The sequence below is a fragment of the Lynx rufus genome, unplaced genomic scaffold (genome assembly GCF_022079265.1).
Source record: "Lynx rufus isolate CCGP_SWC_20201006 ecotype Redwood Valley unplaced genomic scaffold, mLynRuf1.p SCAF_20, whole genome shotgun sequence".
Classification (NCBI taxonomy): Eukaryota; Metazoa; Chordata; class Mammalia; order Carnivora; family Felidae; genus Lynx; species Lynx rufus.
The window spans coordinates 13968337-13993497 of record NW_025814835.1 but is presented as its reverse complement, the minus strand read 5'-3'; the positions used below and the strand labels follow the sequence as shown (position 1 = coordinate 13993497).

At 45.4% G+C, this 25161-nt stretch overlaps 1 protein-coding gene across 1 annotated transcript in view; it reads left to right on the top strand.

Annotated features, from left to right (window-relative positions):
• PHLPP1 (PH domain and leucine rich repeat protein phosphatase 1) overlaps window positions 1-24798 on the top strand; it is a 214199-nt gene extending 189401 nt beyond the window's left edge. Inside the window, exons 13-17 of the mRNA XM_047086312.1 lie at window positions 6822-6952; window positions 12010-12114; window positions 19697-19891; window positions 22170-22398; window positions 23275-24798. Coding sequence (XP_046942268.1) covers window positions 6822-6952; window positions 12010-12114; window positions 19697-19891; window positions 22170-22398; window positions 23275-24411 — 1797 coding nt within the window. The 3' untranslated portion in view covers window positions 24412-24798. The remainder of the gene's footprint in view (window positions 1-6821; window positions 6953-12009; window positions 12115-19696; window positions 19892-22169; window positions 22399-23274) is intronic.
• Window positions 24799-25161: the final 363 nt, after the last annotated feature.

The following is a 25161-nucleotide window of genomic DNA, read 5'->3' as shown; positions in this document are numbered from 1 at the left end:
AAAGAACATGGGGAACCGTTGGGTCAAATGGATGAAAGAAAAGGGATTAATTCTTCGGAAAGTAGGATAATGCAAATGAAGACAGATCAGGGACCAGTTCGGTGTCAGCCGGGTAGAGTAGCTGACCTCGCAGACTTTAAAGGTCATGGAGGCATTTGTCCTGTGTATCTAAAAACCAGAAACTGGGAGCAGTCGTCACTAGGGTTCTAGAATCTGGGTCAGTAATAATTATGTAGGGGATCTTCTGACGTGCCAGGAATCTTGTGTCCATTTCTGTGTGGGGCAGGGCTCCTGACAAGGGCAAAGGAAAGGAATGACGCAGCGTCTATAGACCACGGGTGGCCGTTCGTGCCACTCTTCTCCCTGCCTCACTCGTGACAGAACAGCAGGAAGCCAGGACTGCATATGTTCTTTCAAAATTGGAGTAACGAATTAAGTCAGACTAGTTTGTTTGATGGTTTTTAAACTCTAGTTGAAACAATTATTTTGGCAGATCCTTTTAACTTCAGAGCCATGTCCTTTCCAACAAAACGCCGCGTGCATCGTATGCGGTGGGGCATGGATACATGCAGATGAACGAAAGGAGCGCACGTGGCTGAGTCCTCAGGAAGTAGGCAGTGACGTGGTCACCGTCATGCTCTTCAAAGTCTTCTGCCCCTAAGGCTGAAGAGAAGTGAGCTGATAGGCCCAGAAGTCTGGGGTGTGGCCTGAAATCACAAGCAAATTTCTCTCAAGTCTCCTCTGCAATCTAAAATCACACCCTCATTTTGCATTCTACTTTTTACCATTTCTGTTAGTTTTCGTGTAAACATAAAGGCCCTTTCTGTCCATAATCTTTGAGTAAAACTGAAGCCCACAGAAGCATGGGCCAGGTGCCCTGTAACTTTGTGATATACCTACCACTGCATCCTTCCAAAGGCACACATAACCAATTTTAAGAAGTAGTGATAGAAAGGAATTGCTCAGTTTATATAAAGAATGCATTTTCTTTTTCTTTTCTTTTTTTTTTTTTATTTATTTTTGGGGGAGAGCGCAAGTCGAAGAAGGGCAGAGAAAGGGAGACAGAGGATCTGAAGCGGGCTCTGCACTGACAGCAGCGAGCCCAGTGTGGGGCTCAGACTCACAAACCGCAAGATCATGACCTGAGCCGAAGTCAGACGCTCAACCGACTGAGGCACCCAGTTGCCCCTAAAGGATACATTTTCTTAAAGCCAAAGTTTGCAAATAATTTAGTTTCAGTGTTTAAGGGAATTCATGTTTGGGGAAATGGAATACTATTTGGTGGAATGAGGATTTTTTAAAAGAAATTTTTACCCTGATTGTCATTTTTATCAAATTATTGCCAATAAAGGTGTTCTAAATCTAAAATCCAGTTGAGAAAAATCACAGTATATGTAAATATAGAGAAGGAAGACTTATACAAGATTAAAGGTCTTCCCTTGCAACTCCTTAAAAGGTGCAGAGGTTTAAACAATATACATTTCTGAATAATTGCAGATACAATCTTATATAGAAAAATAATTTTACTTTTTTTTTCACATTTATTATTGAGAGAGAGAGAGAGAGAGAGAGAGACACACAGAGCGTGAGCAGGGAAGGGGCAGAGAGAGGGGGAGACACAGAATCCGAAGCAGGCTCCAGGCTCTGAGCTGTCAGCACAGAGCCCGACGCGGGGCTCGAACTCACAAACCGCTAGATCATGACCTGAGCCAAAGCCTGACACTTAACCGACTGAGCCACCCAGGCGCCCCTATATAGAAAAATAGAACTCCAGCTTTGGGTTTGGAGTCTGAGTATCTTTGACAGGTTCTGACTGGCTCATTTAGTTAACAAGTTCACTTAGATATATGAACGTCCTACAGTAATGACCACTTAGTCTATACAACATCAGGAATAAATATAGTTTAAGTGTTGCAAGAGAATCTGGCTACAAGTTACACAGTGAGAAATAATACACGTGTATATTTATTTTACTATTAAGCTAAAAGGCTGTGTCTCCTAACTGAAAGAGAGGGAGGTAGTAGAGACCACTTCTACCTGAGACACAGTCTCTAGCTTACCATCTGGTCCCTGCCTGCCTCTCCGCCATCCCCGGCCACGCCAGTCACTCGTGGGTCGTGTCCTGGTAAGCCGTGTGCTATTCTCTCTCCCTGGATGCCCTCCTGTTTTCTCTGCCTCGTTATCTTCGATTCTTCACAAAAATCCCCTCCCGGAAGGCCCTCTCGGAAGCCTTAACCTGTCACACCCGTGCACACTTGTACCTATTACTGATTCGCAGCCGGAGGGAGAATCACTTCCCACTCTGGCCTGGGAATTCCCCAGGGTGGGGACTGTGATGCCGTCTCTGTAGATCCCTGACGTCTGGCTTATTGTCTGCCACCAGGTAGGTGCTAAATCAAGGCTCTTTTGGATGAACACTTGCATTTATTTGCTTCTTAGGAATTCGTAATGAAAATTAGTGAACCTGTTGGGAGGAAAATCACAGTGTATGTAAATACAGAGAGGGAAGGCTTCATAAAAGATGAAAGGTCTTCTGCAACTCCCTAAAAGGTGGGGCGGTTTAAACAATATACATTTCTGAACAATTACAGAAATAATTACATCAGCAGCTTTTCCCGCCGTGAGGGCACGGGAGTGCAAAGGTGATTGGGAGTGCCCCTTTGCGCACTGGAGGGCCGCGTGGCTGCGCTGGTGGCCTGGCTGTGGTCTGAAGACTGAAGCAAGCGGTTGCAGAATCGCTCAGGGTTAGCAGGTGACTCTGCTGTTTCCGGGCAGTCCAGGCGATTACTGGGGGGATAATAGGTAATACGCTGCTGTGAAAAGTGATACGCCCGTGTCTTTGGTAAGGTTTTGTGAGGAAAACATAATAAAGATATCAGAGCTTTGGTGATAATTATACTTAAATGTCAGATCAGTTCTCTTTAAGATGAACTGATTATTTTCCTGTGCTCTTAGCTAAACGTATTAGCGGCCCTTTCCCTCTAAATCTTGAGTTCCTCCAACTATGAGTTATCTCACTTTTTCCAAGGGTTGGATAATTCTGTTTTGAGTATTCTTACCAGAATTTTGTATTATAGCCAAGTAGTTTTTGTAAGCTATGTCCTAAAATAGGCCTGAAAGAGGGAAAGGTAACTTTGTAGACTGATTTAACAATTCTATTTAATAATGTATTTTCGAGAAAATTTTAATGCATTAAACAATAGAGAAACATACATTAAATGTCATGGAATACGCAAGTACTATTTTTTTTCTCCAGTCTCACCCCCAAATTTTCTGTTTTCCTAGTGGTAGCCATTACAACCACTCAGTCAACAAGTGTTTGTTGAAGACTATTCAACGTTTATTTATTTTTGGGACAGAGAGAGACAGAGCATGAACGGGGGAGGGGCAGAGAGAGAGGGAGACACAGAATCAGAAACAGGCTCCAGGCTCTGAGCCATCAGCCCAGAGCCCGACGCGGGGCTCGAACTCCCGGACCGCGAGATCGTGACCTGGCTGAAGTCGGACGCTTAACCGACTGCGCCACCCAGGCGCCCCTGTTGAAGACTATTAAAAGAATAAGGAATACAGCTTGTAAGTAGAGCACTGACTGTTTATGTTAATGCCAGTAGGTCAGTGCTGGGAACCAACACCCTGTAATTTTCATGATCAAACCTCCTCCAATGTATAGAACTACGAAAGGGTATTTCTCTCCTTATCTGCCATTATGCTATTTACTCCAGACTGAACTTAATCTCAGCACGCGTATCTCCGTTTCCATCCTAGCGGATTGAATTACTGGAGGATCTTCTCGGAAGATTCGTTCATTTCTTTGTTCAACAAATAATTGTCTACTAATTCCCAGGCATTTGTGGGCATCTGTTCTTTGTGCTGCACTAAGGACATGGGGGAGAAGCCACCGGCCCTGTTCTCTAGGAGCTCGTAGTCTAATGGGAGGAATAAATAAGCGGAAACTTTGAACGAGGGGTCCTAGTGGAATTGGCGTTGAGTTGAGACTGACAAGAATGGGGCAGATTGTGCCAGGTAAGGGGCGAGGAAAGCCTGAAGAGTCCCGGTCACAGCAGTATGTGCAGAGCACAAGTGAGAACATGACACACGCGGGAACTGGAATTAACTGTGACACCGCTGAATATAGAGTGCAGGGAAGCAGGTGCTGAAAGGTGGAGATGAAGGGCCTTATTTGACATGCTGAGGAGTCTGGTGGCAGATTGGAAGGCAGTAGGGAGCGACTGAAAGACAAGCCCGAGTGTGATCAGATGGGATTAAGCACATCACAGTCCCCCTGACAGCCCTGTGGGGAGTGGGCCGGAGGGAGATGAGACAAGAGCAAAGTCAGGACCCCCGCGGTCCCAGACCCCCCTGTAGAGGCGACAACACTGTGGGACAGGGCACAGGAACTGGCTGCAGTGAATTAAGGGCCTTGGGGGGAGGGGCAGGGGGGAGAGACAGAGGGACGTGATGGTGGTAAGCACCACTTCTAAGAGGATTATTTATAAAGACAACGCCAACATTGTCTTCATAAATAAACACCCTACTGAACTCATTTTATAATTTGGTAATTTAAAGAACGAGCAATTTTACACCAGCAGAGCTATGAGTGTTTAAATCATTAGGTGAAATTAGAAAACGATGCCTATCAATTTCATAAAATTCCATAATGTTCTGAGATGTCTACAGTCTTTCCCCATAGTTCATGCTCTGACCTTGCTTTTGTTTCTGTCAACCACCCGTTCTAAGTTACGCACACCGGCCAGTCCTCAAGCTTGTGTTTCATCACTGCCCAGCACATCGCACTGGCAGCATTTGCCTTCTCTGTGCTGATGTACGCGGATTATCCTGATGGAACAGCCCGTCTTTAGTATTCTCAGTATTAGCGGTTTTTCATTACAGTCCAGTTGACTATTGATGCAGCCATTATTTATAAACGGAAAAACGAAACAAAAAGATGACCACCTCCCTACTGATGTTTAGGCTCAATGAATATATGTCTTCTGCCATTAAAGGTGCTAGGAGTCCAGATATGGAATAAGTGATGAAATTGTATCGACATTTATGTTTTTTAAAATTTTTTGTTTATATTAATAAGAAAAATTGGATACTAACACTGGTTATGTTAGGGCGCTACATATAAAGGCAAGTTTTCTAAGCTTTTCCACTTGTCCAACTTTTTATAAAGTGGTTACAACACTCTCATAATACAAAGTAATTAATTTTTTTTTTTTAACGTTTATTTATTTTTGGGACAGAGAGAGACAGAGCATGAACGGGGGAGGGTCAGAGAGAGGGAGATACAGAATCCGAAACAGGCTCCAGGCTCCGAGCTGTCAGCACAGAGCCCGACGCGGGGCTCGAACTCACGGACCGCGAGATCACAACCTGAGCCGAAGTAGGACGCCCAACCGACTGAGCCACCCAGACGCCCCCCCCTCCAAAATTTTTTTTAACGTTTATTTACTTTTGAGACAGAGAGCATGAATGGGGGGAGGGTCAGAGAGAGAGGGAGACACAGAATCGGAAACAGGCTCCAGGCTCTGAGCCATCAGCCCAGAGCCCGACACGGGGCTCGAACTCACGGACCGCGAGATCGTGACCTGGCTGAAGTCGGACGCTTAACCGACTGCGCCACCCAGGCGCCCCTAATACAAAGTAATTAAAATTACAGTATAATTTTATATCATTGCTACTGCTTGAGAGCAAGGATATAAAACAATTTGTGTGGAAACATTGCATTATTTGAAGTCAGTTGAGAATATTTTTCTCCAGAATTATAGGTGTTCATTCGGTCTCTGTCCCTCCCCAATCCATAACAGATTTAAGTTAAAATTTTTTCCAAAAAAGATGATTTTGTCTGCTTTAAAGATTCTGAAATTCTTGGATACAATTTGCCTTTCAAACCATCTAAAGATTTTTAACAGGCTCTTGAGGCATTTTCTGAAATCATAAGAAGGTGCAGCCTCAAGCCGGATAATTGAATTCTTCCTACCCCTTTCTGCCAAATAGTGGATTACATATTCTTTTATCCGGAAAAATTGCCAGTTACTCCTTTTGCCTCTTGTAGATGGTGAGCCACCTTCTCCTCCGGTTCCCTGCTCTCAGAACACAAACGCAGCACCTCTTGTAGGGCTTACCCCGGTTTTGTGAGAAAGGAGGTACTGTCCCCATTCGCAGATGACACAAGTTTTGTCCTAATCAACATGCTGACCCTTTTTGTCGTTGTTTTCGAGTGGTTTTAGGCAGGAGCTGATGGAAGATCTAGGTGCTGGATGCCTGGAGGGTGGGATCCTTATTTGACTCCTGCCTTTTTCCTTGCAGGCGGCAGGCAGGCCCAACAGCTAGTCTTTTACCAGTTTCTTATTGAGCTTCTTTTGAATTATCTTCTCATTTTGAAGGCGTCCTTGCCTTCCTCATCTTGCAGGTATTTTGATTTAAGGAAGCCCCTTCAAAGTTCCATTTCGATGTTGACTGTACCCCTTATGGCCATAACAGGTGTGGAGATTTTGTGAGCCATCGGAAAAACTATCCTTGGGATTTTCAGCTAATGCTTGTTGTTTTACATGTAGAGATAAACTTAAAAAGATAATGAGGGGGAGAATAAAGAACACGGGTTTTCTGTGTTAACCAAAGAAAGTGAACATTTTAACTGCAGACAGCAGAATCTGTTTTAAATGTTTATGGGAGGGTAGCAGACAATCTTATTTTTCTGCACTTGGCCAGCATAGTCTAGTGAATGGCAGACTGATTCTCAAGCAACGGGTAGGAGCATAGAGCCACCTGAACCACCTGTCCAGGCCATCACTTCCTGTTTCCCCTTCTTGTTTCAGTGCGTGGACCTGAGCTGTAATGAGCTAAGCGAAGTCACATTACCAGAAAACCTGCCTCCAAAACTACAAGAACTAGACCTGACTGGAAACCCCCGACTTGCCCTTGATCACAAAACCCTGGAATTGCTGAAGTAAGTATTTCGTGATGCCCTGCAGCCCTGTTCACGTTCACGGACAACACGATTTGTAACTTAGTGAAAACATTAAACGGTATGAAGTGCCCGGTGGCTTCTTAGCTGTATCTACACACATTTGGAGCGATTTGTGAGGCCATAGTTCATCAGAATGGAGGGCCAAAAACAATTTCAAATAGTTGGGTACTCAAGTGTCCTTTCAGAAAGTCTTTGAGGAAGTATCCAGGCAAAAAGAGAATGAGAATAATGAATACAAAGGGGGGGGGGGGCGGGGAGGTGGATATAAAGAAAAACGCGGAGGAGAGCCATGAATAACTAAGACATAAACTTACATCTCAGTTACTGAGGATATGGTGTGATGCTTAATGCAAATGTTAGGAAAGGACTGAAAGAGATGCATGATGTGGGAAAAACTAACAATCTGGTAAAATCCAGATGGTTTAAACAAAACTGGGAGTGTGGGATAGTTAGATCCTGCTAAGTTACCGTGTTTGGGGAAAGAATTTATTGATACGGTGTCATTCTTGATGTCGATAAAGAATTGCAGGTTGAAGTTCACTGGGTGAAACATTAAAGGAGGAAACCTCGTTAGAAAAAAACCGTCTTTAAAAATTTCTTCTCACACAACTCTAAATGTCTGTCAAGAGAATTGTGCTTCATAATTGAATATTATATAGCCATTAAAAACAATGCTGCAGGGGTCCCTGGGTGGCTCAGTCAGTTGAGCGTCTGACTCTTGATTTTGGCTCAGGTCATGATCTCACGCTTCATGGGTTCGAGCCCCACGTCAGACTCTGCTGACACCTCAGAGCCTGGAGCTCCCTTCAGATTCTGTGTCTCCCCTCTCTGCCCCTCCCCCATCCATGCATGCATGTGCACCCTCTCTTCTCTCAAAATAATACACTTAAAATGATGTAGAGTTAAAGATCCCTACGTATGAAGCTCAATGAGAAGAATATTTACAAAATATTTGTATGGTATGTTCCCACTTTTTCCAAAATAAATTTGTGTGCATGTGTACACCTAGAAAATGCCTGCAAGGATATAAAAATGTTAAAATAGTGTTATTCTCTGGATGATAGGATTATGGATGGTCATCATTACCTTTAAACTTTTCTGAATTTTCTTGCAGCCAGCTTAAGTCTTGGACACTGACACACGTTAGTCATTGTGTTTGCCTTCTATGCTTAAGCCCTGTTGTGCTGTCTCCTGCTAAAAGTCCTCTTCCGTTGTCTTAGAACAAAACTGAAAAGGAGGAGAATTTTAAAAGAGCAGTCATTAATATTATCCTAGGTGTTTACTGCCAGCTAAAATCTGAATATCCCTCGAGGCGATTCCTGGATGGAATTGGCCTAGTTAGTGCCTGTTTGTTTCAGGTACTTAATTGATTTCAATCTATAATTGAGGAGTACTGCCTAAGCAGAGTGTCCTAGGAGAGCTGCAGGGGGTCTAGGCGCTCTGTACTTTTTCTCAGTTAGTGGAGCCTTGGCCCAAATCCTTGAGTCTGTCCAGACCTCAGCTTTCTCCTCCATATGATGAGGAGGAAGTCCTAAGAGACTTCTAGAACTAAGAGTACCTGGGTTATCAAAATAAATTTTCATCTTAACGTAGCTAGCTTTTGAGTATTTTTATAAATATATGAAATTTTGTATAAAACAATTATATCAAAATTAAGTTGAATTTGTATTACACACCAAAATAAATTAAAGCTAAATTAAAGAACTCTATAAAATGAAATAATTTCTAAAAGTAAGAAAAAAAATCACATGAATAGATTCACAAGCCAGAAAACATCTTTTTCTGTCCAAAAGTGGGAGGTGGGGGTGGGAGGGTGGGATCGCAAAAGTAGAAATCAATATATATAATTGGTTTTGATATTTCTAAGTATTTAAAAATACTTTGTATACACAAAAGTTTGAAATCTCTTTCCAGAAAAAAAAACCAAGAGTAAATCTAAAAGGCAAATGACAAACTAAGAAACAGTGGCAAAAAAAAAAAAAAAACAGGAAAAATACAAGCATTAATATTCTTGTTAGAAAATGTTCTTATAAGAAAAGTACTCGAACAGCAAATAAGTGAAGGAGGTTAACATTTCACGAAAGAAGTACAGATAGTTGCATGAAAATGTCATGTTCAAACTTACTAGTATATCAAGGAAATATTAATACTTCCCCCCTCAAATTGGTGCTGCTGGAGTACTGTAAATTGAACATAACTTTTCTTAAAAGCTATGGACTCTGTGTATCAAGCCTTTAAAAATCTTCATATACTTAGATCAAGGTTTTCTATGGCAAAATTCATTCTAAAAAATAATCAGAAATGTGGTATTCATTTTAGGCACAGAGGTGATCATCAATCTAATTATATTTAGGATGAATATAACGTGACATGGGAAAATGTTCATGACGCAATTAGAAAAAAGATGCAAAACCACATATTTATGATTACCCCACTATTATCCATAAGAAAAATCTATTTGTTAAAGTCTCTGCAATGGACATGTTACTAGACTGGCCTGAGCTACTACAAAGCATCAGATGTGTGTTCTAAGATTTAAAAAAAAAAAAAGACATGGGCTCCTGGGTGACTTGGTTGTCAGACTCTTAATTTCGGCTTCTTAGGTCATGACCTCGCAGTTCGTGGGATCAAGCCCCACATCAGGCCTTGCGCTGAGAGCTCAGAGTCTGCTTGGGATTCTCTCTCTCTCCCTCTGCCCCTTCCTCACTCGTGCTCGCTCACTCTTAAATAAGCTACAAAAAATAAATTTTAAAAATTTTAAAAATTTTAAAAAGGAACAATGAAATCACAGTTTTTCTTTTAAAGAATTATTTCGAGAGACAGTTCTCATGGGGGGGGTGGAGGGGCAGAGAGAGAGAAAACCCCAAGCAGGCTCCCTGCTGTCAGCGCAGAGCCTAACACGGGCTCCACCCCAGGAACTGTGAGATCATGACGTGAGCCGAAATCAAGAGTGGGACACTTAATCGCCTGAGCCACCCAGGGGCCCACATAACACTTTTATGTAAAAATGATGCCTTCTGTTTCACAGCTGGGAGGCTGTGGCTTCTTAATAACTTGGAAGAGCTTCCGTATCTACTGTATTTCCTGTGCTGTTGGAGGGATGGCCTGTTTATTCTGTGTGAGACAGGGTAAGGGCACAGGCTGACGCTTCTGTGTGACTGTGACTGAGCTCCGGCTCGCATGTTCTCTCAGACTCCTCGGAAGATGTGCAAGAGTCAGCGTTCAGGTCGTTTCGGACAGCTGCTCAGCCACACTGTATCAGCTGGGCAGAGAATGAGAAACCCCTGCTTCCCTGGGAAGCGTTTGGGGGGTGGGGGGGTAGTTCAAGGATTGTTTTTTTTTCTGTTCATACTCAGGCTAGGGGAAAAAAATAGCATACTCAGGCCGGGAAGTGGCATTATTTCTTTGAAGGCTCTGTGTTCTATAATAAAAAGCATAACTGTCTTTAGAAATGAGCCTTCAGTTTTTCTCTGGGGTTCAGAAAGGCAGCAGAGATGCAGTGAAACCCTTAGTTATGCCTTATTAAGAAACCCTTTGCGGGGCGCCTGGGTGGCGCAGTCGGTTGAGCGTCCGACTTCAGCCAGGTCACGATCTCGCGGTCCGTGAGTTCGAGCCCCGCGTCGGGCTCTGGGCTGATGGCTCAGAGCCTGGAGCCTGTTTCCGATTCTGTGTCTCCCTCTCTCTCTGCCCCTCCCCCGTTCATGCTCTGTCTCTCTCTGTCCCAAAAATAAATAAACGTTGAAAAAAAGAAATTAAAAAAAAAAAAAACCCTTTGCATGTGCTTACTGTTGTGCATGGATGAAATCTGCTCGCAGGGTCCCATGAACAGCAGATAACGGCAGACTCATTCAATGCCCCTCTTTTCTTGGTAGGAATGACAACTTCTGAAAAGAGGATAAATAGCCGTGCTGTAAAATAAGGTATTAATCTCATTTCAGGATTTTCTGTAGGTGCTTTTTTGGCTTTTGAGGATAAAGGGAAGAGCGAATGTTTGCTGCCAATTGAGAGTAGAAACTTTTCTTTCACGAAATATTTTTAAATTTCAAAGAAACCGCCACCAGCTATTTCTAAAATCAAAGTGAATGCAATTAGATATAGATTTCCTTCTTAAAGTTGAAGGGTTGTATTTTGGAGTTAATGAATGCCAACAGGTAAATTCTTGGGGTCATGACAAAAGTGTGTTAAGAGACGACACACATGATTTTTCTCTTAAGTAGTAGAGGGAGAAAACTAGTAGCAACTTATAAGTGGGATTAAGTTCACCATGTGGTAGCCAGCCTTTTTAAAAACCTATTTCACATCTGCAGAATTTCCTGTTTGGGGGCACAGAATGCTTTCTAGTAGGGTGGACTTTAAAAACCCCATTCAAGAGTTTACGCTTTTAGTATTTCAGTCTTGGGTCCTGTTGGGCCAGTTGTGACAAGTGAGATGACTTCTCTCGCAGTTTAAATCCACATAGTTCATCTGTGATTTGTTGAAATACCCCTTTCATAATTTTATGGTTATTAGTCTTAGTATGAATGGCCGTGCGAGGAGGAAAGAACCGGAAGCTTCGGGGATGGCAAGTCCTCAGTATTTGTGAAACCTCTGAAGGGGCGAGATGGGCAGAAACTGGATTTGAGGATGAATGTTGCAGAATTTGCTCACAGCATTCAAAAACAGTATAACTGTGGCTTAGATTTCATACTTTTCAAATCTGGTGTTCATGTTGTAAGAATACACCCAACGTAATGTTTTCTTTTCTCTGGCCGAGGTTGAGAGGGGTCCTTCTCGCTCCTGGGAGACAGCCGCCATCTAGGGCGATGTGTGAAGGTCTCTAACAACCACCCTAGGACGCTGACGAAAACGAGTTTTCAGGCTCTGTCTTTATAACGCTCCTTTGCTTTCGCTTTGTTGAGTAGCTAGTTCATCTGGCCGATAAGAGATTTCAGACCCATTAAACACAGGAGCGGTAAGTACCTGGCGCTTAGCAGACAAAGGGAGCAATTCACACATTATTTGATTCTAACGATTCCCGTCTCTTCTTTTCTCCTTAGTAACATCCGCTGTTTCAAGATTGATCAGCCTTCTGCAGGAGATGGATCTGAAGCCCCAGCTGTATGGAGCCACGGCTACACCGAAGCTTCAGGAGTGAGAAACAAGTGGGTGAAACTCCGGAGTGAGAACCACCTCCCCCCACCTCCTTTCTTTAGGGGGGAAGATGCCCGGTGCTAGCACACACTTTCCTCGGGTAACGTTTACTTGAACAGGATTCCCCAAAGCGAGGCCACCTCATGACTTACATTTGAACACTAGGTTAAGCCTTGCTTGGCATCACATACTCTTCTCTTTGTGAGATGTTGCTAGGATACGGCGTAACTGACACATCATGTCTGTGTGAGACTCCAGTGTTTGGAGAAGACGTGAGTATGGAAATGCATCCCTGCCCTTTTGAAAAGCCTCTTTATCTTTCTCTGAAGCCTGTTTGCCAAGCAAAACAGGGGCTAGTATTAAAGGAGAAGTAGCCTTGATTGTCCGTATTCAGTCACTTCCGGTATTGATTAGTCAGGGTTCTAAGAAGCTAGTTTTTACAATCTAAATTATCCTGGAAGGAGTTTCATGTTCATTCCCTGTGACATCACCTGCTGGTCTGGCCACCGGGATTTGTCCGTCTCAGTTTCTTTTCCTTCCTTGTCCTACATGCAAATATTGATTTTCCTGAGAATTGTAATCAAGCTCTTCAGGCTTGCTTGCTTTTTATGAAGAGGTATTAATAATTAGTACCAGAAAAGGAAACAATCCTATAAATTAGAATAGTCATAATTAGCTAAGGTATCAGAACACAAAATATTGGGAACAGGGAAAGAACCAAGTGGAACATGATTCAGTACTACCTAAATTAGTATTCAACCCTGGGTTCACATCAGAATCAGGTAAGGAACTTTAAAAAAAATAATCTTCAATCAAGCCCAGTATTTCAGAATGTTTTAAAATCTCCCCCAGGTGATTTTAATGTGCATCCAGGAATGGGAACCACTGACTAGCTGAATACCTTTCATGGAAAATAAAAGGTACAATTGTGGTTGCCATGCGGACTGCTTTCTTCTTTTTTGAGATAGAAAGTAGAATCAATTCAAGTTCTGGATCTGACACATTGATCCTTTCTTCTTTCCCTAAGGGTGTGCCCTGGCTTTGTGCGGTCCAGAGAATAGGTAGTCCCCATCTCGACGCCTCTGTTCCATTTGCCCGATAAAGGTTGTGCCCGAGCTTTGGTTGTCGTATTCGTTCTGTGTATTTTGCACTGTATTATCGTTGTATTTGGGGGAGAAATTAGTATATTCTTTTAAAGCACCCAGAGTTCCTTTCTGGAGATCTTTTTAACTTAGAAGACCTTATGTCTTGGTTATAATCAAGTGTTCTAATTCTAGACCGCTGTGTGAAAACAAAGATTGGTTTTGAAACATCTCTGGATATTAAAACTATCTACTCATATGTTATAATGAAGAAAGGAACTAGGGTTTTTTTTCCTGCATAATTCCCCCTTCCGTGTTACTTTTAAATATGTTGTTATATTGAAGTATAACATAGGTGCAGAAAAGTGAATAAGCATACAACTCTGGGAATGGTCCTCAAGTGAATACATCTGCAGACCACCATCTAGATTAAAAAATACAATGTTACCGGCACCTCAGAAGTCCTTGTCACCCCTGGTCCTCCCTTCATTTGCCCTTGCTCTTTTACCCTTTGGTTTTGCCAGAAGTCTCTCAAGCCTTTTGTTTTTGTTTTTGTTTTTGTTTTCTAATTGTAAAGAGGTCATGTAGGGGTACCAGGGTGGCTCAGTCGGTTAAATGTCCGACTCTTGATTTCAGCTCAGGTCATGATTTCACGGTTTCCTGTGTTTGAGCCCTGTGTCAGGCTCTGCACTGGCCCTGGGGAGCCTGCTTGGATTCTCTCTCTAACACTCTCCCTCTCTGCCCCTCCTCCACATGTGTGTGCATACATGCGCACACTGTCTCTCAAACTTAAAAAAAAAAAAAAAAAAAAAAAAGATAAAGTGGTCGTGTAAACAAGGAGCTCGCTGCTTGCCATCTTGAAGGAAGGAGAGGAGCTGTCCCTGCCTCCCAATCTCAGATGTCTGTCCTCTTTTCTCCCTCCCCAAGGGGTGCAGTGTTGCCTCCCTATCAGGTCATTTCAGATCCTTTGGGGAAACCCAAGCAGGAGCTACAACTGGGTAATTTAGATTCTTTCTCAGACTAAAGAACAAACAGGAAACCTCAGTAGAAAAGAATCACTACTCTATTTTTGAAAGATTTTTTTATGCACCCCCATTCTGAGTAGTAAGGGGAGCTTACAGAAGGAAGATGGAATTAATGAGTATTAAATTTTACTTTGCTTCAAATAGCCATATTACTTAGGATGACTTATTAACAAATGGAGGCAAGGATTACAAAGTGCTAAGAGCCAGGCTACCTGGCTTTGAACCTGGGCTTCCTACTTTTCTGCTGTGTGACCTTGGCCAGTTATGCAACCCTCTTCGGCTAAATTTCCTCAACTATCAAGTGGCACTAGAAATCCTACCTGTCCAGGGCACCTGGGTGGCTCAGTCAGTTGAGCGTCCGACTTCAGCTCAGGTCATGATCTCACAGCTTGTGAATTCAAGCCCTGCGTCAGGCTCTGTGCTGACAGCTCAGAGCCTGGAGCCTGCTTTGGATTCTGTGTCTCCCTCTCTCTCTGCCCCTAACCCACTCGCATTCTGTCTCTGTCTCTCTCAAAAATAAACAAACATTTAAAAAAAATTTTTTTTAAATCCTACCTGTACTCATAGGGTTATTGTAAGGATCCCGGGTCACACGTGTGTGAAGTACTTGGAACAACGTCTGCCATATGGTAAACCCTATTTAAGTGTGAGCTATGCTTAAGGATAATGGTTATTACTGCTATTCATCTTCTAACTCCTTGAGAGCTGGGATTATCTTTTCAGGTTCAGATCTCTGTCTAGCCATCATTCGTATCAGGTGCTTAAATGTTTGTTATTATCTGGAGAGTAAGAAGTTACCTATATTCAATAAACTTCACCCTGGTAGGAGCATAGGTCTGCAGGTGCTGATGAACGTCGTTATGTAACCACCACAGTCAGGGTACAGGGCCGGTCCATCACACCCAGAATTCTCCTGGGCCCCTGTGTTGTCATCCTTCTGCTCACCCCAGCCCTTGGCACCTCTTGACCTGTTTTTGTTGCCTTGGTTTTGTCTTTCCTAGAATGTTGTATAGATGGAATTACAGAGAATACAGCCCCCTCGGTCTAGTTTCTTTCACCTAGCATAATGCATTTTATATTCATTCATCTGTGATGCCCCATGCTCCTTTTATTCATAGTTTATTCACCATTTGAAACAGATTTAGGATATCTCAGGTTTTTAGCAAATACAAGTATAAATGCTAGAAAGAGTTCCATATAGGTTTTTGTGTGAACGTTATGTTTTCTCTTGTGTAAATACCTACAAGTAGGATTATATATTTAATTTTGTAAGACTGCCCAATTCCTTTTGATAATGGCTGTACCCTTTTGTATTCCCAGCTGCAATGTGTGAGAATTCTAGTTGCACATCCTCACCGGTGCTTCCTGGTATCAGGTGGTGGTGGCAGTGTCGGCCATTCTAACAGTGATATCTCGTTGTGGTTTAATTTTGCCTTTCATGATGACTAATGATATTAATCATCTTTCCATGTGTTTATCATCCATCCATTTTGGTGAGAATGTATTCTTTCACATTAAATAGAGCTGAATGTATTCTTGTAGACACCCTTTATCAAGTTAAGAAAATTCTCTTCTAATCATAGTTTGCTAAGAGTTTTTATAATGGGTATCAAATTTTGTCATGGGCTTTTCCTGCATTCAGTTGAGATTATCATATTTTTGTTCCTTCATCTGTTGATATGGTAAGTTACATTGATTTTTGAATGTTGAATCAGCATTGCATTCCCAGGATAAATTCTACTTGGTCATGACATATTACCCTTTTTATATGCTGCTGGATTCAATTTTCTGGTAATTTGTTGCTCATGTCTATATTCATGATGGATATTAATTAGCATGTAGTTTTCTTGTGATGTCTTTGACTTTGGTGTCAGGTAATGCTGGCCTCATAGAATGAATTGAGGAGTGTTTCTTCTTCTTTAGTTTTCTTGAACAGTTTGTACGGAATTAGTATTTCTTCCTTAAATGTTTGGTAGAATTTACCAATAAAAGCCATCTGTGCTTGGAATTTTCTTTGGTTTTTAACTACACATTCTGTTTCTTTGCTATGGGATTATCTATTTCTTCACGAATGTACTTTGGTAATTTGTGTCTCTTGAGGAATTTATCTCTTTCATCTAGGTTTCAAATTTATTGTCATAAACTTGTTAATATTATCTTTTAAAATCTGTAGGATCTGTAGTAATGGCACTCGCTCTCTCCTCCTGATATTGGTAATTTGTCCTTTTATATATCAGTTTGGTTTAAGATTTATTAATTTTATTGATATTCTCAAAAAAAAACAGATTTTGGCCTCATTGATTTGTCTCTATTGCTTTTGTGTTCTAGTTCATTGACTTCTTGTTTTTATCTTCTTTTTGTTTTGCTCTCACTTTTCTAATTTCTTAACATGGAAGCTTAGGTCATTGATTTGAGCTTAGAACATCTAATATAAGCATTTAGAGCTGTAAATTTGCTTCTAAGCAATTCTCCAATGTGATTGAAGAATGCACTTTGTTTTGTTGTTGTTGTTGTTTTAATATTTATTCATTTTTGAGAGTGAGAAAGACAGAGCATAAGCGGGGGAGGAGCACAGAGAGAGGGAGACACAGAATCTGAGGCAGGCTCCAGGCTCCAAGCTATCAGAACAGAGCCCGACGCAGGGCTTGAACTTGCGGACTGTGAGATCATGACCTGAGCCAAAGTCAGATGCTTAACCTACTGAGCCACCCAGGTGCCCCGAGAATGCACTTTGAATGACTTGAATCCTTTAAATTTATTGGGACATGTTAGTGGCCTAGAATATGGTCTACACTGGTAAATATTCTCTGCATTTGAAAAAATGAGTATTCTGCTGTTGTTGGGGTAGGGTGTCCGTTAGGTCAAGTTGGTCGACACTGTTGTTGAGGTCTTGAATCTCCATACTGATTATCTACTTGTTCTGTTAATGGCTGAGAGACCCTAATTATGGGCTTGTCTGTGTCTCCTAGTTTTATCAGTTTTGCTTCATGCATTTCAAAGTTGTATTAAGTGCATAAACATTTGAAATGTCATAGCTTTGTGATGAAGGCACTGATCCTTTTCATTATGAAATGACTATTTCTGTAATCTTTGTTCTGAATTATACTTTGATATTAATGTAACTACTCCAGCTTTCTTTTGATTGGTGTTAGCATAGTAGGTCTTTTACCTTTTTAACCTATTTGTCTTTTTATAAAATTCAGTTAGATCTTCCTTTTTTTTTTAATCCAGTCTGACTTTCTTTTGGGATAGTGTTTAGACCACTTTTATATTTAATGAAATTGATACGGTTAAATCGTATCAGTTTTACAGATCATTTTAAATGATCTTTATCATTTGTTCATTGTTTTCTTTTTTTAATTTTTTTTTTCAACGTTTATTTATTTTTGGGACAGAGAGAGACAGAGCATGAACGGGCGAGGGGCAGAGAGAGAGGGAGACACAGAATCGGAAACAGGCTCCAGGCTCTGAGCCATCAGCCCAGAGCCCGACGCGGGGCTCGAACTCACGGACCGCGAGATCGTGACCTGAGCTGAAGTCGGACGCTTAACCGACTGCGCCACCCAGGCGCCCCTTGTTCATTGTTTTCTATTTGTCTCTTCTGTTCTTCTTTATCTCTCTTCATTCTTTTGGACTATTTATGATTCCATTTTGTTTAGTGTTTGTAGTAAAACCTTTAACTTCTTATTTGAAGGTAAACTGTAATACTTCACATATAAGAACCTTTCAGTGTGTGCTTCCATTTCCCTTCTCCTGGTCTTTGTGCTGTTGTCATGTTTTACTTCTGTTATAAACCCCAAAATACATGGTTATAATTTGTAAATAGTCATTTTTAAAGCAGTGTTTCTCAACTTCGGTACTGTTGACGTTTTGAGCCAGATAATTCTTGATAGTTGGTGGGCAGGGGAGGGAGGTGTTTCTGTGCACTTTACAGGGTGTTTGGCAGCGCCCCTGGCCTCTACCCGCTAAGTGCCAACAGCACCGTCGCTCCCAGCTGCGACCATCAAAGATGTCTCCCCGGGGGTAATTGCCCCCATTGAGAACCACTCTTCTAAAACGACCTTTAAATAAGTTTTATATTTACTCATCTATTTGTCATGTCTTGTACACTTCATTCTTTTATGTAGATTCAGATTTCCATCTGGTATTTCCTTCTGCTTCATGTATTCCTTTTGTATTTCTTATACTGCCAGTCTTTTTTGTGGGAATTTGTGCATCTGAAAAGGTCTTTCTTGCACCTTAACTTTTGAAAGCAATTTTCACTGGTTTAGAAATCCAGGTTGACAGCTTTTTTCAAGCAGTACTTTAAAAATGTTGTTCTGCTGTCTTTGCGTTGTTTCTGTAAGTCTGCTGTCATCAAGGTCTTTGTTCCTCCACCCTACTTGCCCGCCTTTATTCCTGATTTTCAGCAATCGTTACACTTTCCTTTCATTTTCTTTTGTTTGCTATTTGTTGAGTTTCTTGTATCTACAGGTTTACAGTTTTCATCAGATTTGAAATCTTTTCGACCATTAACTTCTTCAAAAGTTTTTCCTGTCTCTGCTCTGTTGAAGACTTCGGTTCCCTGTGCTTGAGGTTACCCCGCACTCACTAATGCCCTGAATTTTTATTTGTCCGCCAGTCTTTTTCCCTCTGGGTTTCATTTTGAAGAGTCTGTGGGCCACGGTTAAGTTACCTGGAAACAATGGGATTTGGGTGCGAGACTCTGCAGGCCTCCAGAGCAGGCTCCGCCCGAGGCCCTAACCACCCCCCCCCCCAGAATCTTCCTCCAGGCGATCAGCTGGGCAGGCTTCAAGCTCGCTCTCTGACCTGCACTTCTTATCATCCAGTGTCTCAATACTGTTGTTTCAGAGGTTTTTTTTTTTTTCCCCTGCCTTTTTAAGTTGTTTGGAAAAAGATTAAAAGCGTAAGAAAAGGTCCCATTGTTTTAGTTGCTACTCCATTTTGCCCAGTGTGCAAGTTCTCTTTAATAAATGTTTTAGGAATGAGTGCGAACCCACGGATTCAGAATCTTGTATTATCCCCCATACTTCCTCTTCTCGGGTCTTTCACTGCCATTTAAAAATAAAATCAGGGGCACCTGGGTGGCTCAGTCGACTAAGCATCTGACCCTTGATTTCAGCCCAGGTCATGATCTCACCAACCATGAGATCGAACCCCATGTTGGGCCCTGCACTAACAGCGCGGGGCTTCTCTTTCTGTCTCCCCCTCTGACCCTCCCCCAGTCTCTCTCTCAAAATAAACTTAAAGCTAAAATCAGAAGATAGGGGGTGGGGGGAGCCAGGTGTGAAGTATCAATGTTTATCATTCTTCACTTTACAGAAAATTAGTTGATAATGAATTAGCTGGGGTGACTTTACCTTAACTTATTCTTAACCTGTCTGAGGTCCTGGAGGAGGAGACAAGGCTGTTAACAGCGTGGGGCTGGGCAAGGAAAGATGACTTAAGACGTCTTAGCCTTAGGACCGATCACTCTTGCTTTGCAGGTTGTGTGTCGCAGCCCTGTCGGTGAACAACTTCTGTGACAACCGAGAGGCCCTGTACGGGGTGTTTGACGGGGACCGGAACGTGGAGGTGCCCTACCTTCTCCAGTGTACGATGAGTGACATTTTGGCCGAAGAGCTGCAGAAAACCAAAAATGAAGAAGAATACATGGTCAATACGTTCATTGTTATGCAAAGGTGAAACACAGTTCCTGCCATGTGTTTTCTTGCCCTTCTCGTGAGCATTTGCCCGACAGTCTCAAAGCACTGTCGTCACATGTGGGTATTCAAGATGCATTCAGGTGATTTGCTTTTGCGTAAGCATCGGGGACACACCGTGTTCCGTCTGAGACATACTGATGTTCAGACAACTCTGTAGGAGGCCGAGTCAATGACAGGAATGTAGTTTAGAGCTTTTGGTCACCGTAGAAACTGGAATGTTTTTCGTAACTCGTAGGGATGAATGTTACAGGCGTCCCCTCCTTCAAAGAACTGTGCCTTCTTAGGTCACTTTAATGGCTTTGTAGGTTGTGAAGGAATTGCCTATTAATTCTGTCCTGCAAACACTCGTGCGGGACCGGGAACCAGTGTGTGAAGGTCAGGAGAACAAGGATGAGCTTTTCTCTTCCTCTTTTTCTCTCGCTGGTTTGGAGCAACCTTTAAAAAAATTCTTTTTAATGTTTACTTATTTTTGAAGGAGAGAGAGAGAGAGGCACAGAATCCGAAGCAGGCTCCAGGCTCTGAGCGGTCAGCACAGAACCCGATGCGGGGCTCGAACTCACGAACCGCGAGATCATGACCCGAGCCGAAGTCGGACGCTTAACCGACGGAGCCACCCAGGCGCCCCTGTGGAGCACCCTAAGTCATAAACAGCGCCTCCCGAAGAGCTTGGTAGAGGCAGCTCCAGCGAGGGGTCTTTGCTCCTAGGCTCACTTGCAGATTCTAGTGGGCATGTAGCATTAGCAGCTAAATACTGGTGGTGGCTAACAATTAGCGAGCCCTTAATATGTACCAGTCCTCGCATCACATACACTTTACCCAGTGAGACACTTAGTGTGACTGTTCTTACTTGACTGATGGGAAACTGAGGTACAGAGAAGTGAAGCCAGCTTCTCGTAAGGGCTGTTAGAGGGGCAGCCAGAATTTGACCTGGGGCAGTAGGACTCCACAGAAGGCTCCAACCGCAAGGCACATCTATCTCCTTCTCTGTTTTTACCGTTGCGTCCCAGGAAAAAAAAGCACGGGTGTATCAGAAACACAGACGCACATGTGCACGTGCGCCCTTCGCACCCCCACCCGGAAGACGTCTGCTTATAATTTTATAGCCAGGCAAGCGCTGAATAGGAAGTAAGAACTTAGGACCTTAAACTCTGGTTCCTAGCTGTGCCTTTCACAACTACCATCGGGCTTCTGGCTTTGCCAAGAGGGGTCACTGTGCCTGTGAAAGGGAGAAAGCAGCCCAGCTGGTCCCAGGGGTCCACAGGCCAGAGTTCAAAGACCTAAACTGTCAGCCCATCTCCGGGGTCATTTGTATGCCGCTTCCCTTCCCCGTTAATAGGACACGGCACACACAGTCATCTTTTCCGCCCTCGGGGAACTGGGTTTTTGCGCGTGACATCCTGACGCCTTCAAGTGGGCAGCCCTGGTATGGTTTCCATTGCTGGTACGGCCGCTCCATGTGGGCTGAAGGTGGGTCTGCCCTCGTAAACAGAGGAGTCTGTCCAGACCTTCTTGCTGGTGCAGAAGCAAGAAGTTAGGAGCCCAGGAGGCCTTGCCCTCTGCGGGGCTTGTGGTAGGATTTCTTGGCTCTCTTCGTTGGAGCTTGTAGGTGCTTTGTGGACTCAGTCTGTGGAGTGCCGGGGGGGGGGGGGGGGGTCGTGAATAAAAGGGTTTATCACGAGCACTTTGGAGCTTAATTACTAGAAAGGCCTTCCTGTGAATATTCTGGAATAGATAATACTGGCCCACGTAAGACAAGAACGTGAACGGCCCAGGATTAAAGGCTTGTCCCGGAGACGTCCTTGTAAAGTCCAAGTACTTTTGGGGCACACGCATCGGCGTACGGTTACACCTGTCTAGTGGTCTCTTCAGTTTCCTCTGCTGGGAGCAGAGAGGATGTAAAGAGGTGGACGGAGAGCAAAGAGGCCCTTTTCCTGCTGTCCCTCAGGGTGTGGTAAGGAAGGGAGCAGCAGGCTGGACGCAGCAGGCAGGACAAGGGTTCCTCTGGTGGCAAAGTGATACCCCCTCCCCACGCCCCCAGGTGTGAGCAGACACCCCGGGGTAGGGGTTGTCCGAATCCACGGCCCTTTTCCTGGAAGAAGCGGAGCAGTGCTTGCTTTGGGGGCAGAGGCTAAGTGGAACCCCCAGGTTCTAGGTTTCCTCCAGCCCCGCCCGGGGCGCACGGCCCCGGCTCAAGGAGCAGAACTGCTGTGTGATACGTCGTACGTGGGTTTGACTCCCTCTCTCTGCATTCCAGGAAGCTGGGAACTGCTGGGCAGAAACTTGGAGGTGCTGCTGTCCTCTGTCACATCAAGCACGACCCTGTGGACCCAGGAGGGTCCTTCACCTTGACCTCTGCTAATGTGGGGAAGTGCCAAACGGTTCTCTGTCGGAATGGGAAGCCGTTGCCTCTGTCCAGATCATATGTCATGAGCTGCGAAGAAGAACTGAAGAGAATTAAGCGGCACAAGGCCATTATCACTGAGGTGAGGAGGGCACGGTTTTCCTCGGGATGTCGGGGAGGAGGGGGCCAGGGTCAGGGCAGAAACCAGCAACGTTCCGAATCCACGGTGTCACAGAGCAACTCCTTTGTGGGGTAGGTCTGAAGGCCTAAGGTACAGGGTGGCAGAGCAGTTCTCCATGGCCTGCGACAGAGGCTGTGCCCAGTGCTTGGGGCCCTTGCCTCCCTCCGCTGATTCCTGCAAGTGCCCCTGTGCAGGGGAGCGTGAGGGCGCTGCCCCTGAAGTCAGTCCCCGGCTCTGCTGCTCGTGGGCTAGGCCTTCTGAGCCTCTCATCATCAGTAAAGGAGGAATAGCAATGCACCTGTGCGTCTTCCAAGGCCAGTGCGAGTGTCAACGTAAAAGTAGCTGATTGTGATTTCGGTTCACACCTCCTGTTCCCTCTGAGTGGTTTCTAGCCAGGGGCTCCTCTGCACCTCCCCCACCCCGGACATTTAGCCGCGTCCCAAGAGAGTTCTTTTCATGCCTTTGGCAGGCAGTAGGTACCGGCAGGGGGCCCCATAGCGCAGAATGATTCGGCCTCGGTGGTAACAGTGCCCCTCTTGGGACACCCTGGCGTGAGTCTCCACCCTGGGAGTCCTGCTCCCCCCCACCCCCTCACCCCAGGATGGTGAGCGCACACTGCATGTGTGGAAAACGGTGCGGGGGCTGCAGAAGCCAGCCTGCCCACAGGACGTGTCCATGCCCCCGTTACTGATGAAACCCCCAGAACCCGGTAGACAGTGGGGAAAGCTTGCCGTTCCGGAGGCAGAGACGCATCCCAGAGAGGCCTTGAGGAGGGCCGGCGGACACTCCCCGTCTCCTTAACGTCGATTCGCACCCCCCCCCCCCCCCGCCTTCCAGGACGGCAAGGTGAACGGAGTGACGGAGTCCACGCGCATCCTGGGGTACACCTTCCTGCACCCCAGCGTGGTGCCGCGCCCGCACGTGCAGTCCGTGCCCCTGACCCCCCAGGACGAGTTCTTCATCCTGGGCAGTAAGGGCCTGTGGGACAGCCTGTCCGCCGAGGAGGCGGTGGCGGCCGTGCGCAACGTGCCCGACGCCCTGGCGGCCGCCAAGAAGCTGTGCACCCTGGCGCAGAGCTACGGCTGCCGCGACAGCCTCAGCGCCGTGGTGGTGCAGCTGAGCGTCGCCGAGGACGGCTTCTGCTGCTGCGAGCTGGGCGCCGGCGGGGCCGGGCCCCCGCCCAGCCCCGGCATCTTCCCGCCGGCCGCGAGCATGGCGACCCGGGACCGGCCGGCCGACGCGCTGGGCGTGCCGTCGTCCAGCAGCGGCATGGCCTCCGAGATGAGCAGCGAGCTGTCCACCTCCGAGATGAGCAGCGAGGTGGGCTCCACGGCCTCGGACGAGCCGCCGCCCGGCGCCCCGGCCGAGAGCAGCCCCGCCTACGCCAGCGAGCCGCGCTGCGCGCTGCACCCGGTGGGCCTGGCCCACGCGTTCCAGCGCCAGCTGTCCAGCGCCACCTTCTCCAGCGCCTTCTCCGACAACGGCCTGGACAGCGACGACGAGGAGCCCATCGAGGGCGTGTTCACCAACGGCAGCCGCGTGGAGGTGGAGGTGGACATCCACTGCGGCCGGGCGCGGGAGAAGGAGAGGCGGCGCCCGCCGCAGGGGCCGGCCGAGGCCAGCGACGAGGGCATCGTCATCAGCGCCAACGAGGAGGAGCCGGGGCCGCCCCGGAGGGCGGACTCCGCCGCCGCCGCCGCGGGGACCGTGGGGCGCCGCCGGGCCAACGGCTCCGTGGCGCCCCAGGAGAGGAGCCACAACGTGATCGAGGTGGCCGCCGACGCGCCTCTCCGCAAGCCCGGGGGCTACTTCGCGGCGCCGGCCCAGCCGGACCCCGAGGATCAGTTCATCATCCCCCCGGAGCTGGAGGAGGAGGTCAAGGAGATGATGAAGCAGCAGCAGCCGCCGCCGCCGCCCCTGCAGCCGCCGGGCCCGGGGGACCAGCTGCCAGACTGCTGTGACACGCCGCTATGACCCCCCCAGGCGCTCTTGAACAAATAAACTAACCCAGAAAGACTGAGTTGCAAGAGTCTCCCAGGCTCACGTTAAACCAGGGGTTCACTCCACGCCCTCTCCCGCTTTCCCACCCTGTCTCGGCACCTAGTCCTGGGCTCTCCCTCTGTTGGTCATTTTTTTTAAATAATCACCACTTTTCTTCTAGCGATGCTTTACGTTTAACTTCTTCCCCTAACGTATCAGATGTGTAAAGACAAAGAAAAGGTTTAATATATTACAGAGAAACGGTTAATGATAATGTAATATTTTTTAAAATGGCTTTTTCTTGTTTTGTTTGGAGGGCAGGGTTGCGTTGCCAGTGCTAAATGATTTAATAATATTGTAATTCTGTATTTCTTTGGGGGGAAAGGCTTTTTTTTTTTTTTTGTCTTGAAAATGATAGACATTTGTAGAATATGGAGACTAACTCCTAGGAGTTGCTTTACTCTGTCAGGTGACTTAAGTCACTGGGATTCACTAATTTTCTCTGAGAGAACAGTTGATTGAGAAATTTCTATTGTAAATAGCTCAGTGCTGTATAGTGACGCTTCAGACGTTTTGTAGTTTTGGCGAAAGGACAAGCCTGAACGACTGACTTTTCTCTTCCTCGCCCCCCTCCTAACCTGCCTCCGGCTCATTCGGTGTGGAGGCTGAGAGCAGCTAAGGGGCTTCTGTTCCAACCAGGTGGACCTCAGGCCACTGGAAACTAACCTGCACACAGGGGCCTCT